Consider the following 19372-nt stretch of genomic DNA (forward strand, 5'->3'; position numbering starts at 1 on the left):
CCCTTTTAAGGATTGCATGATTCAGCAAGGTTTCAAGGCAAACATTGGCTAAAATTTTTATTTAAATAGAACTCTTTACTCTCAAACATTTAACTAATGAAAAACCTAGTTACCCCTTTGGGTGCTTCGTTTTTTGTTTGTTTAGTTTTAGCAGTACTGAGGGTTGAACTCAGGGCCTTGCTCTTGCTAGGCAAGTTCTCTGCTATTTAAACCATGATCCCAATTTTATATTACACTATTTTTTTAATAATTTTTATTGTGATTGATTACATAAATTTCACAGTATTGTGAGATAGTGATAGTTAAAGTCACAAAACATTTTAACCTTCATGAGGCAAATTGTCATTATCGTGGTCTATAAAGTTTGTGACAATACAACGATTTCTTCCAAATCAGCTGATACGTACATTTCTTTCTTTTTATTTAGTATATTACACTATTTTAAAACATTTCAAGCTGGCCAAGTGCCAGTAGCTCATGCCTAGGTACTCAGGAGACTGAGATTTGAGGATCACAGTTTGAAGCTGACCCAGGCCGGAAAGTCTGTGAGATTCTTCTCTCCAATTAACCATTAAAAATCTGGAAATAGAGCTGTGGTTCACTAGCCTTGGGCAAAGAAGCTCACAGACAGTATTCAGGCCCTGAGTTCCCAGGCCCAAGACCAGCACACCCTTTCCACCACTCTCCACCCCAACAAAAAAAAAAAAAACAACCCTCAGACATTTAAAGAATCCCTTTAGAAAATTCAGGGCTTGGAAGCTGTCCCTGAAGGGTTTTTTGCCTAAAGGTAGTGCTCCACCATTTGAGCCACAGCTCCACTTTGATCTTTTTGATGGTTAGAGATAAGATCCCATAGACTTTTGTGCCTATACTGGCTTTGAACTATGATTCTCAGATCTCAGCCTCCTGATATAGCTAGGATCACAGGGGTAAGCCACCAACACCCAGCTGAGAGACTAATTTTTGAATTGGTTTAAATAATGTAACTGAAGCTAGGTGCTGGTAGCTAATGGCTGTAATCCTAGCTACTCAGGAGGCTGTGATCTGAGGGTCACAGTTCAAAGCCAGCCTGAGCAAGAAAGTCCGTAAGACTCTTATCTCCAATAAACCACCAGAAAACCAGGAGTGATGCAGTGGCTCTAGTGGTAGAGTGCTAGCCTTGAGCTGAAGAGCTCAAGGACAGCACTCAGGCCCAGAGTTCAAGCCCCACAACCGGAAAAAAAAATGTAACTGAAATCATACCGTATCATGATTTCCTTTGAGATACTTGCCTAGTAAGGTGCTGTTTCTAGGGAAAGATAATACTGTGTTCTACCCATTGCCTCATACTCTTAAAAAAAAATTAAAATGGGTACTTAGGGAACTTAAAAGGAAAAAGCCATGTCAGAGGAGTAGTCTGATAACATTATCTTTTCTCTTTACTTCACTGCTTTCTTCCTCTAATCTGTTTCTTCCTATCTTTTTTTGTTTTCATCTCTTTTCTTTTTTCTTTTTAGGAAGAGTAGGAAATAGACTTTTTCATTCTGGTTGCCTACCAACTTGTTGCATACATTCCCTATCATTAGTTTTCCCTGAAGTATAGATACTTTAGTTTATAGATTGTGAACAGTTTCCAATTTTACTACAAAAATTTTCATATGAATATCTGAGTTCACGATTGTACCATAGTATTTATATCCACAATTTTTTGGGGGGGTCCAGTCCTGGGGCTTGTACTCTGGGCCTGGGCGCTGTTTCTCAGCTCTTCAGCTCAAGGGTAGCGTTCTACCACTTGAGCCACAGAGCCACTTCTGGCTTTTTTCTTTTTGCTTATGTGGTGCTGAGGAATGGAACCCAGGGCCTCAGGCATGCAAGGCAAGTGCTCTACCACTGAGCCACCTTCCCAGCCCTGTACCATAGTATTTATGTTGTAATATGGTATAGTATGTTTTTGCTCGGAACAAGTGATATAGCTGTTACAGGAATTTCATTGAAGCTAAGTTAAACACAAGTTTGGGATGATTGAAACAGTTAGTAGAAAATGGTAAAAAGAGACAGAAGTCAACTCAGTTAAAGAAACTTATTAGCTCCTGTTTTTTCTTCCAACTCTTCTGTTTTTGTTTTTGTTTTTTTTTAATGTCTGTATTGGGGTTTGAACTCTTGCTATTGCTTTGGCTTTGTTGTGCAAGTCTGTCACTCTATGGGGCTGGGAAGGTGGCTCAGTGGTAGAGTGCTTGCCTTGCATGCATGAGGCCCTGGGTTCGATTCCTCAGCACCACATAAGCAGAAAAAAAAAGCCAGAAGTGGCACTATGGCTCAAGTGGTAGAGTGCTAGCTGAAGAGCTGAGGGACAGCGCCCAGGCCGAGTTCAGGCCCCACGACTGGACCCCCCCCCCCAAAAAAAAGTCTGGCAATCTACTACTTCAGCCACATGTTTACTTCCTTGAATGCTTATTAATATACTAATAAAAAATACATCTAACTATTGAGTGTACTTATACCTATATGCAAATATTCAATAAATTTACTGACTTTATTCCCATTGCTCGATTTCTTTGTATGCCTAAGGAAATGTTTTATATTTCAAAAACTTATAGAACTTGTTCTCATTTCGACAGCTATGGTTTTATTTGAGGCCTAAATAAGGGTTCTTTATATATGTAGAAAAATAATGTAATGTTTCAGATGAGGGCCCCAGGTAGATCCATTCTTTGTAGTCAGAAAATATTGTATATATATTCTTGCAGTGAGGATTTTGTAGCCTGGTGATGAGGGTAATCAAGAATAGAATGAGCATAACACTGCTTTGCTTCCATAAAATCAGAGAATAAATTTTCATATCTTGCTGGGAGATCCCAGCTCCTCCACTTGTTCTCCCAATTCATTATAAATTATTTCTGGTTAAAGAGTTAAAGTGGGGGCGCTGGGAAGGTGGCTCAGTGGAAGAGCACTTGCCTTGCATGCCTGAGGCCCTGGGTTCGATTCCTCAGCACCCACATAAGCAAAAAGGGAAAAGTGGCGCTGTGGCTCAAGTGGTAGAGTGCTAGCCTTGAGCTGAAGAGCTGAGGGATAGCACCCAGGCCCAGAGTTCAGGCCCCATGACCGGACCTCCCCTCCCCCCCCAATAAAAAAGAGTTAAAGTGGGCTTAGGTTAGAGACTTGACTAAACCCAAGGCAGAACTGGGATGTGTTGTTACCCATTTGACTTGTTAAAAATATAGGAAAACTAGTATTCATACAAAAATTTAGAGCCACAGTAGCTTTTCATTAATAACTGACTAGCTGACTCTTGTGTGTGTGTGTGTGTGTGTGTGTGTGTTGATATTCATACCAAATATTTCTTTATGTGCTATAGAAATGTGTGTGTCAATGAACATACCAAATATTTCTTTATGTGCTTCAGAAATTAAGAGAAAACAGTTGTGTTAAGAGTTGTAAGCAACATATTTGCTATTGGTTTCAGCTAAATGGTTAAATGCTTTATTTTTATTTTATTTTATTTTATTTTTGGTAGGTCCTGGGGCTTGAACTCTGGGCCTGGGCGCTGTCCCTCAGCTCTTCAGCTCAAGGCGAGCGCTCTACCACTTGAGCTACAGCGCCACTTCCGGTTTTCTGGTGGTTTATTGGAGATAGGAGTCTCACGGTCTCTCCTGCCCAGGCTGGCTTTGAACCGCGATCCTCAGATCGCAACCTCCTGAGTAGCTAGGATTACAGGCGTGAGCCACCAGCGCCCGGCGGTTAAATGCTTTATTAACTATACATGTAATAGTTACAGAGCAAAATGCATTGGAAAGCAGTGATTTTTATTTTTCCTTTTTTTGTGGGGTTTTGCTTTTGTTTTGCATTACTAGGGTTTGAACTCAGGGCCAAGCACTTGCTACCTGAACCTCTTGAGCTATTTTGTTTGTCTATATGTTCATTTCATCCCTAATAGTTCTATTTAAGCATTAGTAAATACTTTAAATTATCCAAACAGATCATTATAAACCTGCAATTTCCCATCGAGATTTAAACAGCAGAAATGTCCTGGTAAAAAATGATGGAACCTGTGTCATTAGTGACTTTGGGCTGTCCATGAGGCTGACTGGAAATAGACTGGTGCGTCCAGGAGAAGAAGATAATGCAGCCATAAGTGAGGTGAGTAATACAAAATACTGACATGCTTTGAAATGTTTATTTTTATATACTGCCAATTATAGAATATTAAAAATTACAAAGGTATGATGTACCAAATGTATGAAGGCCTTTGTGAAGTTCATCTTGAAAATCATTGTCATTCTACCTCACTTTGACACAGATATTAGGAATAAATAAGTATGAATTGACTTTATTTGCTTGTTTTTCTATGTTTGTTTTAGTTTTTTTTGAGGTAAGGTCTTGCTATACAGCCTACACTGGCCTTGACCTCAACACCCTTCTTCTTCCCCTTCCTGAGTGCTAAATTTATAGGCATACACCTCTACATCTAGCCAGGAATTTGTTACAAAGCAAGAGTAAAGTTACTGAGTTCATAAAATGACTATCGACCATCTGATAATCTCCAATACAGTGTCAACATATCCTTTCTGACCTTTCTGCTGTGTGTGTGTGTGTGTGTGTGTGTGTGTGTGTGTGTGCGTGCGTGCATGCATGCACGTGCTCCTGTACACAAGAGTGCTTATACATACATATGTATGTACATAGTTGTTAATTTAAAAATACTAAATTATGGACTGGGAAGGTGGCTCAGCGGTAGAGCGCTTGCCTTGCATGCTTGGCCCTGGGTTTGATTCCTCAGCACCTATGCAAAAAAGAAAAAAGTTGGAAGTGGCGCTGTGGCTCAAGTGGTAGAGCGCTAGCCTTGAACTGAAGAGCTGAGGGACAGTGCTCAGACCCAGAGTTCAGGCCCCATGACCGGACCCAAAATAAATAAATAAAAATACTAAATTATGTATAAATTGTTTAGCAATTTTCTCATGATGTGTCTTACAGCACCTAAAGTTGATACATATAGGGACATCTAGTCCATTTTATTGATTGATAAATTTACTAAATTTACTAAAACTGATTTATCACTATTTAGTTGGGAAGGATATTGTAGACATTAAAAAATAAGTTGTTTAAAGGTTCAGTAACATGCTTAGAGTCAAATAATATTAATATGACCACAGTATACATATGACTGTTGATCTAATGTCTACCCTTCAAAATATGCTATATTCTGTTTCTAAAAAAATGTATCTCCAATTTCAATCAGGTTGGCACAATTAGATATATGGCACCAGAAGTGCTAGAAGGAGCTGTGAACCTGAGAGACTGCGAATCAGCTTTGAAACAAGTAGACATGTATGCACTTGGGCTCATCTATTGGGAGATATTTATGAGATGTACAGACCTTTTCCCAGGTAAGAACTGCTATCAAAAGTTGATATACCAGGCCCTGGTGGCTCACACCTATAATCCTAACTATTCAGGAGGCTTAGATCTGAGGATTGTGGCTCAAAGCCAGCTCTGGTAGGAAAGTCTGTGAGATTCTTATCTTCAGTTAACCACCAGAAAACTGGAAATGCTGCTGTGGCCCAAAGTGGTAGAGCACTAGCCTTGAGCAGATAGAACTTAGGGACAGTGCCCAGGCCCCGAGTTCAAGCCACATGACTGACAAACAGTAACTTGGTATGTATTTTGAGCTGATATAAAATACCTTTCTTCTTACTTACATTAAATTTTCATATAATAAATCTTTTTCCTTTCATTTAAACCTTTAGTTCATTGCCATCTAATGTTCGGAAACATTAGCAGAATATGTAAACTGGGAAACATGGTTAAAAAGACTTCAGGTTTCCATCTGAGTACAATTTAATTAATTGCTAGTAGTAGCTTTTCTGTTTAGTCTCTGATTGCTTTAGCAATCATTTTCCTAATGTACCCTCTGATCATTTGAGACATGTTTGTTCCTTCCTTCCTTCCATTAATTTTTGTTTCTTGTTTTGACTATGTAAGAACTTAGTAGAAGCAATTCATTATTTATGAATGTGTATTCTTTTTTCATAGCCCTTTTCCTTTGCCTTTCTTTCTTCCCTTCTTTTCTTTTTTCCTTTCTTCCGTCTTTCCTCCCTCCCTCATTCCCTTCCTAGTTTCCTCTCTACTTTTCTTCCTCTCTTCCTCTTTCCTTTTAATGAAAGAATGATTATTTAATGTGATTGCTTGTTTGAGGCTTTCTAGAAATAGTCAAGTGGACTAATAGTTTTTCTCCCTTTGTTGGGATTACATCAAACTTTAACTACTAATCTATGTACTTCATTTTTCTAGATAAAGAAGTTTGATATATGTGTTCTCTCTAATAGGAATAGACCCATTAAAAGAATAGAAAAGGGAAGCAGCATGAACAATTGATGAAACAGAGCTATTTAATAAAGCTAGATTAATAGGAGATTGAATTGTTTTTGCTTTCAAGATACTACTAATTAAAAATTTATAATTCTAAAACAATGAAATTAATTAAAGATTATTTACATTGTAGGTCAGTTAGTTTGCATTATAGCATATTTTCTAGTTAGTTGGAAGTACAGAGTCATTGAGATATTTTTCCAAAAATAACATGTTAATATCACAAGTACTCCATTATTAAATTTTTTTTTCTTTTTTTGGGTCCGGTCGTGGGGCCTGGACTCTGGGCCTGTGCGCTGTCCCTCGGCTCTTCAGCTCAAGGCTTAGCACTCTACCGCTTGAGCCACAACACCACTTCCGACTTTTTTCTTTTTGCTTATGTGGTGCTGAGGAATCGAACCCAGGGCCTTAGGCATGCAAGGCAAGTGCTCTACCACTGAGCCACCTTCCCAGCCCCTCCATTATTAAAATTTTATTACAAAATTTTTTATTGTTTTTGTTTTCTTGACATTCTAATTCAGAGTTTGAGTAATAGAAAAATGTTTAATTAAAATTATTCTTTCATCAGCATTTCTACACACTGTCACTATATTTTTTAAAAACTACTATATTCAAAGATTCATTATTCCTTCTGATGTTATCAATAAAAAGAGCAGCCAGGCACTAGTAGCTCATGCCTGTAAACCTAGCTACTCAGGAGGCTGAGATCTGAGGATTGTGGTTCAAAGCCAGCCTGTGTAGGAAAATCTGTGAGACTCTTATCTTCAAATAACCACCAGAAAACTGGGAGTGGTGCTGTGGCTCAAAGTAGTAGAGCACTAACCTTGAGCAAAAAGAGCTCAGGGACAGCACCCAGCACCCCAGCCGACATAAAGAATAGTAAATAAAAATAAAAAGAGCACTATTAGGGACTAGGGGTATAGCTCACTGATAGAGCATTGCCTATCATGTACAAGAATATGGATTCAGCCGGGCACTGGTAGCTCACACCTGTAATCCTAGCTACTCAGGAGGCTGAGATCTGAGAATCTCGGTTTAAAGCCAGCCCGAGCAGGAAAGACCGTGAGACTCCTATCTCCAGTAAACCACTAGAAAACCGGAAGTGGTGCTGTAGCTCAGGTGGTAGAGTGCTAGCCTTGAGCTGAAGAGCTGAGGGACAGTGCCCAGGCCCAGAGTTCAAGCCCCACGGCCAAAAAAAAAAAGAATATGGGTTCATTTCCCGGTGAGAGATAAGAATAGAGGAGAAAGAAATACTGGTTGTTTGATTAGGGAATTATAATTAAGCCTTGTTTGTAGAATTTTTGCAGATATGTAAGATGAATTAAAATAGAAAAGACTAAAATGTTGAAATTAAAAAGAAATGGAGAGTTCTTATTTAATAAGGACAGTTTTCATTTGCAGATAATGGAAAAAACATTCTAGTCATAGTTAGTGGTAATGGTTGCACAACAGTATGAAGGTACTGAGTGCCACATACCTGCATAGTCAAAAATGGATAAAATGCTATTTCTTATTCATATAAAAGAATAAAAACAATTATATTGGTAATCTATAATGTTAACATGAGGAAGAAGAGGCACATCTAAGACAAAATTCAAAGCAGCTTTTGGATCTGGTTCTGAACTGTGGGGGATTGCCCTCCCCTAGTAGAACAAATGAAGAGAATTGGTCATTGAACACCAGATTTGGGGATGTTTCCTCTTCCAGATAGATTAATTAGGAAGACAAGATAAATGATCATAAAAGTAGTGAGAAAACTTAGATATTAGAGTATCTTGGAGGTCACTTAGAAATGTAAAAGTGAACGAAAGGATGGGTTAGGAGTGATGGGTGACAATGTCAGACACCTTGTATTCATATACTGTTTTGTAGAAGGGGAACTTCTTTGTGCAACTACTTAAAGATGATAATAATAAAAAAAGATTTTAAAAAAGAACCAAAATTTGGTGGAACATGCCTACATTCCTAGCTCATAGAAGGCTTAAGTAGAAGGCTCCCTACTTGGAGGCAAGTTTAGCCTATATAGGGAGACCTTGTATCCAACCCATATCCCAAGTCAAACAAACAAAAAACAACAATGATAAAATTTATGAAAGCAGATGTAGTTGAAAGATCAAGAAGAATTAGAACTGAGGAATTATTCTTGAACCAGAGTAGGAGGAGCCTCTCAGTATTCTTAAGGGAGTTTCTAATAGAGAAGAAAAATTATACTACAGAGAATGTAAGAAGAAAAGTGTTAATAGCTGGGCGCCGGTGGCTCATGCCTGTAATCCTAGCTACTCAAGAGTCTGAGATCTGAGGATCACAGTTCAAAGCCAGCCCAGACAGAAAAGTCCGTGAGACTCTTATCTCTAATAAACCACTCAAAAACCGGAAGTGGAGCTGTGGCTCAAGTGGTAGAGCACTCCCCTTGAGCTGAAGAGCTGAGGGACAGCACTGAAGCCCAGAGTTCAAGCCCCATTACCGACAAAAGAAAAAACAAAGAAAGAAAGAAAAGTATTAAGAAAGGACAGAACACTTAAAATTTTTTAACAATGAAATGGGGGTAGAAGTAGGAAAAATGCATCACAAATAAAAACACAAAGAAAGGAATGAGGTAGTGCAGGGGAGGGGAAGGGAAGGGAAGGAGAGAGAGAAAAGGAAGGGGAGGAGAAAAGGGAAGGGAATGAGGGAAGGTAAGGGGAGGGGAAAAGGGAAGGGAAGGGGGAAGGAAAAAATATCTCACATGATGATGGATTTGTCATTAACATTCATCCTTTGTATCCCCAGTGCTAGCGCTTAGTTAGCTCTAAACAAGTATCTATTGAACAACTACATTTAGAATCATAGAAATTTAGTGAAATTTCACTTCATAATTCTTTTTTTCACTACTTATTTCCATTTATTTCTGCTGCATTTTCTATTCTTTTTTTAATTTTATTGTCAAGGTGATGTACATAGAATTTATAGTTACATAAAAATAGTGAGTATACTTCTTGTCGAACTTGTTACCCCCGCCCTCATTTTTCTCCCATTTTCACTCCTCCCAATTGCCCTTCCCCCAAGTTGTATAGATCATTTCCAGCATATTATCTTGTGAGTCATCTCATAATTTTTAATGTCATTGCATTCACACTGCATCAATTTCTTTTAGGAAGTTTTCTGGTTATTAAAAGTAAATAAGTAAAATTGTGAATTTTTAATTATTCTACTAAACCAAGGAATGATACTTGGCAAGTATGAATATATATAGTATTTCTGTGTGAGACAGATCATATATGCAAATGTAGTAAATTATCTTACAGTTCACTGCTGGTAAATATGAGATATCAAGGAAGAAAGTAATATGCTAGCTAGCATAAACTCCTTTAACTTTATCTCTCAAGTTTAATGTTGGTGGTTATTGATTAAAACTAAGCATCTGCTTAAATGCTTACAGTGTATGAAAATATCACTTGTATTTATAGGTAGCACAATATTCTAATAACTTGGGCTCTGCTGCAAATTATGGACTTAGTCTTTGTAAATCTTTGTAAATCATTTAAATTATTGGAGAAAAAGAATTTATGGAACTTTTTGAATAATTAAATAGAAGCCCAAAATTTGTATGGCATGTTTTGTAATGTTTTTTCCATATGTATTGTCTTCATGAATGAGATAGTGAAGGCAGACATTGCCATTTTGCTAACAGGAAAACTAAAATGCAAAGAAGTGAAATGCCTTTCCAAGGTAGAAATAAAGCTCTAACTCTTATCCTGGTATTCTTTCTAATTTATACTGTCATTTTATTTATTTATTTGGTCGGTCGTGGGGCTTGAACTCTGGGCCTGAGCGCTGTCCTTCAGCTCTTCAGCTCAAGGCTAGCACTCTACCACTTGAGCTACAGCGCCACTTCCAGTTTTCTGATGGTTTATTGGGGATACGAGTTTCACGGACTTTCCTTCCCCGGGCTGGCTTTGAACCGTGAACCTCAAATCTCAGCCTCCTGAGTAGCTAGGATTACAGGCAATAGCCACCAGGTCCTGGCTAGACTGTCATTTTAATAGGATGAGAGAGGGGTAAGAAGACAAGAAAAGTCTAGTTATCCTGTTTTTTTAATGAGATTTCTACTAGATCATTCATTTTCTATGTTATGTCCAAAGAGTCTTCTGTATAGTTCAGTATGTTTATTAATAAATTTAATGTTATCAATGTTAGACCATTGGTTTTCTGTTGGTCCCAGGGTCTTCTTTGTGGCTTAGGGCATTTATTAAAATACTTAACTTTTTTTATTTTTATTTTTTTGAGTCCAGTCATCCCAAATACTTAACTTTTTTAAAGTTGTATTTTGCAAAATTCAAAAGCCTGTCATTGGAGGCAGTTGATGGTGCTTATTGGTAATGAATGTTATTAAACACTTGTAGAATAAGTAATGATGATTTAAAGTCTTGATCTAAATACTGCTTGTTGAAGAATTTAAAAAAATTAGTATTTTTTGGGCTGGGAAGGTGGCTCAGTGGTAGAGTGCTTGCCTTGCATACATGAGGCCCTGGGTTCGATTCCTCAGCACTACATAAACAAAAAGAAAAAAGCCAGAAATGGCGCTGTGGCTCAAGTGGTAGAGTGCTAGCCTTGAGCTGAAGAGCTGAGGCACAGCACCCAGACCCAGAGTTCAGGCACCACGACCGGAGCCCCTCCCCCCCCAAAAAAAATCAGTATTTTTTGTCATATGGTTATTGTCATACAAATTTCTGTGACATTTGCTAATCTGGCTAACCTATAATAGAGCCAGTGATCTAATGAGACATAGTGATGATTTACCTACCCACTTATATTTGGATTTTATAGATGTGTTTGTTGTAGTAAGTCTTGGATTTTCTCTTCATCTTCATGTATGGGATCAGAGGTCACACATATTTTTTTTTAATTTATTTTTTGGTGCGGTCGTGGGGCCTGAACTCTGGGCCTGGGCGCTGTCCCTCAGCTCTTCAGCTCAAGGCTAGCACTCTACCACTTGAGCCACAGCACCACTTCTGGCTTTTTTCTTTTTGCTTATGTGGTACTGAGGAATCGAACCCAGGGCCTCATACATGCAAGGCAAGCGCTCTACCACTGAGCCACCTTCCCAGCCCCATCACACATATTTTTAAGTATACCTTATACCTTATGAACATATTTTCCTCCTAAATGTAGTATTGTTTAGTGGTAGAGTACACGCGTAAGCATGTACAAGGCCCCAGGTTCAATTCTCTATACCACAAATATTTATTAAATATCTGTCCATCATTGAAACTATCATTTGGCTTATCAAAAAATATTTAATACTATTCTTAGTAAAATATTTAAATAGTTATATATTAAAACGACAGACTCTTCCAGATATATTTGAAAGGGTTTAATATGCGCAATTTCCCTGTTTACCTGATATAAGAAATACTTCAGAGCTGGGCGCTGGTGGCTCACACCTGTAATCCTAGCTACTCAGGAGGCTGAGATCTGAGGGTTGCAGTTTGAAATTAACCTGGGCAAGATTTTATCGTCAAGACTTACCTACAACAAAAATACCAGACTAGAGATGTGGCTCGTGGTAGAGCGCCATCCCTAAGAAAAAGGCTGAGTTTAAGCCCAGTACCAGCACACAAAAGAAAAAAAAAATACTTTTGCTAGTATGCCATTTTTTCTACACATACACAGGTGAATCTGTACCAGAATACCAGATGGCTTTTCAGACAGAAGTTGGAAATCATCCCACTTTTGAGGATATGCAGGTACTTGTGTCCAGAGAAAAACAGAGACCCAAGTTCCCAGAAGCCTGGAAAGAAAATAGCCTGGTAAGAAAAAAAAAAATCCTTAACTTACTAAGTAGAGGACTACTACTTGATATGTTTTAATATCCTTTGAACAGAAAATAAGCTGATAATGTTAGTAAGTTTTTAGCATTGTCTAGTACCAGAACTCCAACTAATTTTATTTTTATCATGATTTTTTTTATTAAACTCTCTTTTTTGTTCAATTTCAGTTTTTTCCACTTCTGTGGCCAAAGTAATAAATAGAGTAATTGGCATGTTAATATTTTATTTTATTGTAAATGCTGTACAGGAGAGTCACAGTTACGTGAGGTAGAAAATGGATACACTTCTTGTCAAACCTTGTTTAATGACTCCTCCCTTCAGGCCAGTATGGGTAAGTCAGCCATAAAGACTCTGGAGCTAGAAAGACTTGGGTTATTCCCTAGTTTGATACTGAAGTTTTTTTTTTTTTTTTGGGTCCGGTCGTGGGGCCTGAACTCTGGGCCTGGGCACTGTCCCTCAGCTCTTCAGTTCAAGGCTAGCGCTCTACCACTTGAGCCACAGTGCCAATCTGGCTTTTTTCTTTTTGCTTATCTGGTGCTGAGGAATCGAACCCAGGGCCTCAGGCATGCAAAGCAAGCGCTCTACCACTGAGCCACCTTCCCAGCCCCATACTGAAGTTATTTAACTCACTGAACCCCATTTCCTCTTTTTTTTCTTGGTCTATAAAGTTTATGAGTTTATGAGCTTTGACAATACAGTTATTTCTTCCATACGGGATGATATGTACATTTCTTTCATTTTGCTTAGTGTCAGCTGTTCCCTCTTTCCCACTTATTCCCTCCCTCCCAACGCTGCCATTGAGTTGCTTAGCTCATTTTAATCAATGACCAGTGCAGCTGATGGGTCCCACTGTTGTATGTTTTCCCATTTCCCTCTGTTTCTGTGTCCTCTTCCTAGTTTCCCTCCAGTGTGCACAAGTACCATATATGTGGTCAGCAGCATGGGGTCATTTAGTAATGATTCGACCAGATAAGTGGAGGTCCTTTATTTCTCAAGTCTTGTTTACTTTGTCGTATCTCCTTACATTTTGGATTTAACATCCACTTATCAGGGAGACCACATGCCATTTGTCTCTTTGCTCTTGGCTTACCTCACTCAACATCGTTTTTCTAGTTCCATCCATTTCCCTGTGAATGCCAATATTTTGTCCTTTCTAATGGCTGCATAATATTCCATTGTATATAGGTACCACAATTTTTGGATCCATTCATTTGTAGTGGGGCATCTGGGTTGTTTCCATATCCTGGCTATTGTAAACAGTGCTGCAATAAACATGGAGGTGCATGTGTTCTTGTATTCTGGTTCCTGTTGTTCAGGATAGATGCCTAGGAGTGGTATGGCTGGGTCATAGGGGAGGTCTACATTTAGCTTTCTGAGGACCCTCCAGACTGCTTTCCGAAGTGGTTATATTAGTGTACATTCCCATCAGCAGTGCAATAGAGTTCCTCTTTCTCTGCATCCCCTCCAGCATATGTTGTTGGGATTTTAATGGGAATTGCATTGAACTTGTATATCAATTTTGGCAGTATGGCCATTTTCACTATATGCCTATCCAAGAACATGGAAGGTCTTTCCATTTCCTGGTGTCCTCTTATAATTTCTTTCTATAAGTTTTTATAGTTTTCATTAAGTAGTTCTTTTTACACCTTTGGTTAGGTTAACTCCTAAATATTTTATTTTTTGAGGTTATTGTAAATGGGTTGTTTCCTTGATTTCCCTTTCTGCTTGTAATTGTTGTTGTACAGAAAGGCAACTGATTTTTGTGGGTTGATTTTGTATCCTGTCACTTTGCCAAAGTAGTTTATAAGTTCTAAGAGTTTGGGGGTGGAGTGTTTGGGATCATGGGGATATAGTTTCATGTCATCTGCAAAAAGAGATAGTTTAACTTCTTCCTTCCCTATGTGGATCCCTATAATGTCTTTTTCTTGCTGTATTGTCTAGCAAGAATGCCAGAAGTATATTGAAGAGGAGTGATTAGAGTAGGCATCCTTTCCCCATTAAGTATAATAATTGGCTATTGGTCTGTTATATAATATATGGCTTTTCTTATTTTAAGGAATGTTCCTTCTACTCCTATTTCCTCCAGAGCTTTTAATGGGTATGAATGTTATATCTTATCAAAAGCCTTTTCTGCATCCCTGCATCTCTGGGATGAAACCTACTTGGACTTCTAGTGATATCTATCTGATGTGGATCCCTGTTCTTTTCTTTTTTTTTTTTTTTTCCGGTTGTGGGGCCTGAACTCTGGGCCTGGGCACTGTCCCTCAGCTCTTCAGCTCAAGGCTAGTGCCCTCCCACCTGAGCCACAGCGCCACTTCCGGCTTTTTTCTTTTTGCTTATGTGGTGCTGAGGAATCGAACCCAGGGCCTCATGCATGCAAGGCAAGCGCTCTACCACTGTCCCAGCCCCATGGATCCCTGTTCTTGATTGCATTCTTCAGGTTGTGTTCCCCCCTTAGTAGTCTTTGATTCTTTTTTTTGGCTAGTCGTTGGGGCCTGAACTCTGGGCCTGGGCGCTGTCCCTCAGCTCTTCAGCTCAAGGCTAGCACCACTTCTGGCTTTTTTTTCTACTTATGTGGTGCTGAGGAATCAAACCCAGGGCCTCATACGTGTGAGACAAGCACTCTACCACTGAGCCCCCTTCCCAGCCCTTAGTAGTCTTTGTAATGCTGGCCTATTGTTTATGAATTCATTTAATTTTTCTTCACTATTGGAAATTTTCATTTCTCCATGGAATGTGAATGCTAGCTTTGCCGGGTGTATCTGGTCTGGCAGTTATTGCTTCTCAGGGCTCAGATTGTACTTTATCAGGCTTTTCTTGCATTCATTGTTTGTGTGGAGAGATCTGCAGTGAGTCTGATTTTTTTTTGTATTATAGTATAGCTCATTCTTTGTTTTTGCTGCATGCAAGATTGTCTCTTTATCATTCAGATCTATCATTTTTACTATAATGTGCCTAGAAGTGTTTCTTCTGGGATCCTGCTTGTTAGGTGTTCTATATGCTTCTGTTATGTAGGTATGATGTTCTCTTTTAAGATGGGGGAAATTTCCATTGATAATCTTACTGAATAGGTGTTGCATTCCCTTGCTCTGATATTCCTCACCTTTGTGCACTCCAATTATACGAAGGTTAAATTGCTTGGCACTGCTTGCTCTTGGATTTCCCTTTGGCATAATTTAAGTGATTTTTCCCTATTTGTGACTTTTTTTTTTCCAGTTGTTGCGTTTTGTCTCCCGTATCTGATATTCTATTTTCCATTTCGTTCACTCTGTTACCTATGGCTTCCATTGTGGTTTGCATGGAGGAAATTGAGCCATTTATGGTTTCTATGTTGGTTCTCAGAATATTAATCTCATCTCTTAGCGAGGTGTGTACTGCATCCATTTTTGCATGCATCCTGTTTGAAATCCTGCACCTCTTTTGACATTTCGTTTCTGTGTTCTTTAAATTTTGGATCTAGGGCTGGGAAGGTGGCTCAGTGGTAGAGCGCATGCCTTACATGCCAGAGGCCCTGAGTTCTATTCCTCAGCACCACATAAGCAAAAAGAAAAAAGCCAGAAGTGGTGCTGTGGCTCAAGTGGTAGAGCGCTAGCCTTGAGCTGAAGAGCTGAGGGACAGCGCCCAGGCCCAGAGTTCAGGCCCCACGACCGGACCCCAAAAAAGAAATAAAATAAAATAAATTTCTTGCTTTAATTTTTGAGTCATTGCCTCCAGCATCTCTTAGATGTAGCACAATTTTTCTCTGTGATTTTCACAATGGGATTCAGGGATTATTGGAGACCAATCTGAAACTCTGACTGTTTTGGTCAATAGGTGGCTGTCTTTGCTTGGTTCTGGGTTGGTTCCTGGATCAATTGATGAAGCTCACTCTCGGCCCTGGGTTGGCTGAGAGAGTCTATACCTGGTCTCTGTTCTGTTGGGGGAGAGGCCGACCTCCAGCTGCTAGTCTGACCCACATAGGGCTCTCAGGTGTCTTCTGGAGATCACAGGCAGTTCCTGCCTTTAGCCAAGGACTGAGCAGCCCCAGACTGCTTGTGCTTACTCCTATGGGTGCTCTTGGCAAGAATGGGTGTGCTGGATCTACTCTCCCAGTTGCTGGAGTCTGCTGTGAGTTCCTGAGTATAATCAGATGCTGGCGGCCTGAGCTGTACAATCCCCAGCTTGGGCTACATAGGTCAGGTTTGGTGCGTTTGGGCTTCTGGTTCTCCCACCCTGAACACCGAGGTCTTTTGGCATCATAGGTATGGTTCCCAGGGAGTGTGGTTCCCTGCTTTCCCCCCTCTGCTGAGGCGTGTGCTCAGCTTCTGACTTCAATGGGGACTGGTAGATTGTGTAACTGATCCCAAGGCCTGGCCCTGGCTCCCAGTCCCCCAGCTGGGGCACACCAATTGGATCTGTGCTGCTGGGTATTCCACCCAGGGTATGCAGCCTGGGGTACACAGTTTGTATTTCTTCTTCTGCTGGCTGCTGTGGCCCACAGGTGCTGTTTCTGGTTTGGGCATTCACACTCCCTCCCAGGGGTGATCTTGATCAAGCCTGGTGGGCTGGATGTATTCCACAGGCTGGTGGGGTGCTTGCACAGTTCCCAATTTTGGGGACCTGTAGTCCAGGTGGTGGTGCGCGGGGTGGGGGGGGGTCTAGGTCAAGCGAGCACTGGTCTTCCTTGGCTAGGATGCTGTCCCCTGCAGGGTACTCACCGTGGAGCTAGTTGGGAACTCTCCAGCGGTGCTGTGGCAGATTGCTGTTTTCTGTGCAATGTAGGTTGCTGGTTGCCACTGCGCTCTGTGTTTGGTTGAGATGCTTGTGGGCTGGGCTGGGTGGGTGGTGGCCACTCTGGATCTGTTTCTCCCTGTCTCTGCCTCTGTGATGCTGTCCAGGTCAGCACTGCGGGCATTTTTTGCGCTGGCAGCCCGCTGAGGGGGAAGGGTCTTCACGCAGGTTCTGAGCTCCGAGGGTTCTGTCTGTTTGCGCTCTGCGAGTCTGCACTGGCACCTGGGAGTCTTCTGCACTCGTGTTCTGCGGATGGATCCCTGTAGTCCTGGGGCCCCCCCTTGGCCATAAGGACCAGTGGCTTTGGCAGGACAGGGCGGCACCGCTCTGGTGAAGGATGGGGGAAGGGTCTTTGTGCAGGTTCCAAGCTCCGAGGTTTCTCAGTGTGCAATCAGCCGGTCTGGCGCCGGCACCTTGGGTGCTTCTGCGCTGGTGTTCTGCAGACAACCCACTGTTGCACTGGGGTCTCTGGCAGCCCCTGCCAGGCCTGGCCAGCCGCGGTTTGGCGCATTGCTGTGTAGCCAGCAAAGGATCGGAGAAGGGCTTTCACACTTTTCCATTCTGAATTTCTTCCTTTTCTTTCTTTTTTTCACCTCCTGTTTTTCTCTGGGTGTTCATCTTTTTGCTGTTGTTGGTCTCTTGGGGAAATTAAGCGTTGGAACTTCAACTCTGTTTGATTGGATAGAGCTGTGGTGTTTCCCTACTGTCCTGTTGCCATCATGGCCCCCCCTCTCCACATGTTAATATTTTAGATATTATTGAAATTTTATCTTATGTTCTTGAAAATACCAAAAATGTTAACCAGGTAGTACAAACCTACATTTTGAATGGCTAATAAAAATTTAAGTTAGAACTAAAAGAAATGAAAGTACAGGCTATGAATTATGCTTATTAAAAATGACTACCTATGGCTTACACTTGTAATCCTAGCTACTCAGGAGACTGATATCTGAGATTGTGGTTCAAAGCCAGGTCAAACAGAAAATAAAATTTGTGAGACTCTTTAATCACCAAAAAGTCATAAGTAGAATGATATCCTTGAGTAACAAATAGCTCAAGGACAGTGCACAGTCCCAGAGTTCAAGCACCAGTACTGGTACGTACACACACACACACACACACACACGTAATTCACAGGCCAGTATGGTGGCATATACTTGTAATCCCAGATACTTGAGAGGTAGAGGTCAGAGGATACAGTTGGGGTTGAATCTGAACAAACTTAGGGAGACTCCTAGACAAAAACAAGTTGAACATAGGAACACTCATTTATGGTTCTAGCTACTCAAGAGGTAGAGGTTGACGAAGTTAGCTTGATTCTGAAAAATAAATGAAGCAAAAGGTCTTAGGTATGGTGCATATGCTTGCCTATGAAACATGAGACACTAAATTCAATACCCACCATGAACTGTGTCTTTTTTAAAGGCTTCTGTAATTTGATAAATAGTTGTAATACTTAAAAACATCTAACATTAACATTTATACATATACATACATATATACACATATACACAGAGCATTAATAAGACAGGATTGTTTTATATGAATAGGATTAACTATCAACTGTCATTTCTGAAGATTATTTTTTACTTATAAATAATTTCCTTGTGTGCTGATACCAGAACTTGAACTCAAAGCTTTGCTTGCACTTTTGCTCAGATTTTTTTGCTCATAGCCAGAGCTCTACCCTTGAGCCATCCCTCCATTCCAGTGTTTTCTGGTTAATTGGAGATTAGAGTCTCAGATTTTTCTATCTAGGCTGATTTTGAAACTCAATGCACAGATCTTAGCATCTTGAGTAGCTATGATTACAGCTGGGAGCCGCTGGTACCCAGTAATAATTTCTAATGTAAATACCTATATTTGTATCTCATTTTCTCCATTGGCTCTTATTCTGTTGCATAAAATACTATACATATTGTACCCTTTCTGTTTTAAAAGAATTAAAGTTTTGTTTGTATGTAGAAAACAAAATAAAATTTAATGAAAAAGAAAGGAAAACCTTGCCTTTCTCAAAAGTAAGTTTTGGGACTGGGAAGGTGGCTCAGTGGTAGAGCGCTTGCCTTGCATGCCTGAGGCCCTGGGTTGAATTCCTCAGCACCACATAAGCAAAAAGAAAAAAGCCGTAAGTGGCGCTGTGGCTCGAGTGGTAGAGCGCTAGCCTTGGGCCGAAGAGCTGAGGGACAGCGCCCAGGCCCAGAGTACAAGCCCCACGACTGGACCCAAAAAAAAAATTTGTGGATACAATCAAAAGTAATTTTTGGAGCCTTCTGAATTATTTTTCTTTTCCAGAAATTATCATTATAAGTGAAAATACTTTAAATACTATTTCTATTCTTATTCTTTTCTTTTTGGGTCCGGTCATGGGGCCTGAACTCTGGGCCTGGGTGCTGTCCCTCAGCTCTTCAGCTCAAGGCTAGCGCTCTACCACTTGAGCCACAGCGCCA

The 19372-nt window shown here is 40.3% G+C and overlaps 1 protein-coding gene across 1 annotated transcript in view; it reads left to right on the forward strand.

Annotated features, from left to right (window-relative positions):
• The window catches only part of Bmpr2 (bone morphogenetic protein receptor, type II (serine/threonine kinase)), a 180866-nt gene that overhangs the window by 138591 nt on the left and 22903 nt on the right, over nt 1–19372 (forward strand). The window contains exons 8-11 of the mRNA XM_013015611.1: nt 3956–4116; nt 5216–5363; nt 11998–12134; nt 17286–17425. Coding sequence (XP_012871065.1) covers nt 3956–4116; nt 5216–5363; nt 11998–12134; nt 17286–17425 — 586 coding nt within the window. The remainder of the gene's footprint in view (nt 1–3955; nt 4117–5215; nt 5364–11997; nt 12135–17285; nt 17426–19372) is intronic.

This window comes from Dipodomys ordii, unplaced genomic scaffold (genome assembly GCF_000151885.1).
Source record: "Dipodomys ordii isolate 6190 unplaced genomic scaffold, Dord_2.0 Scaffold1, whole genome shotgun sequence".
NCBI lineage: Eukaryota > Metazoa > Chordata > Mammalia > Rodentia > Heteromyidae > Dipodomys > Dipodomys ordii.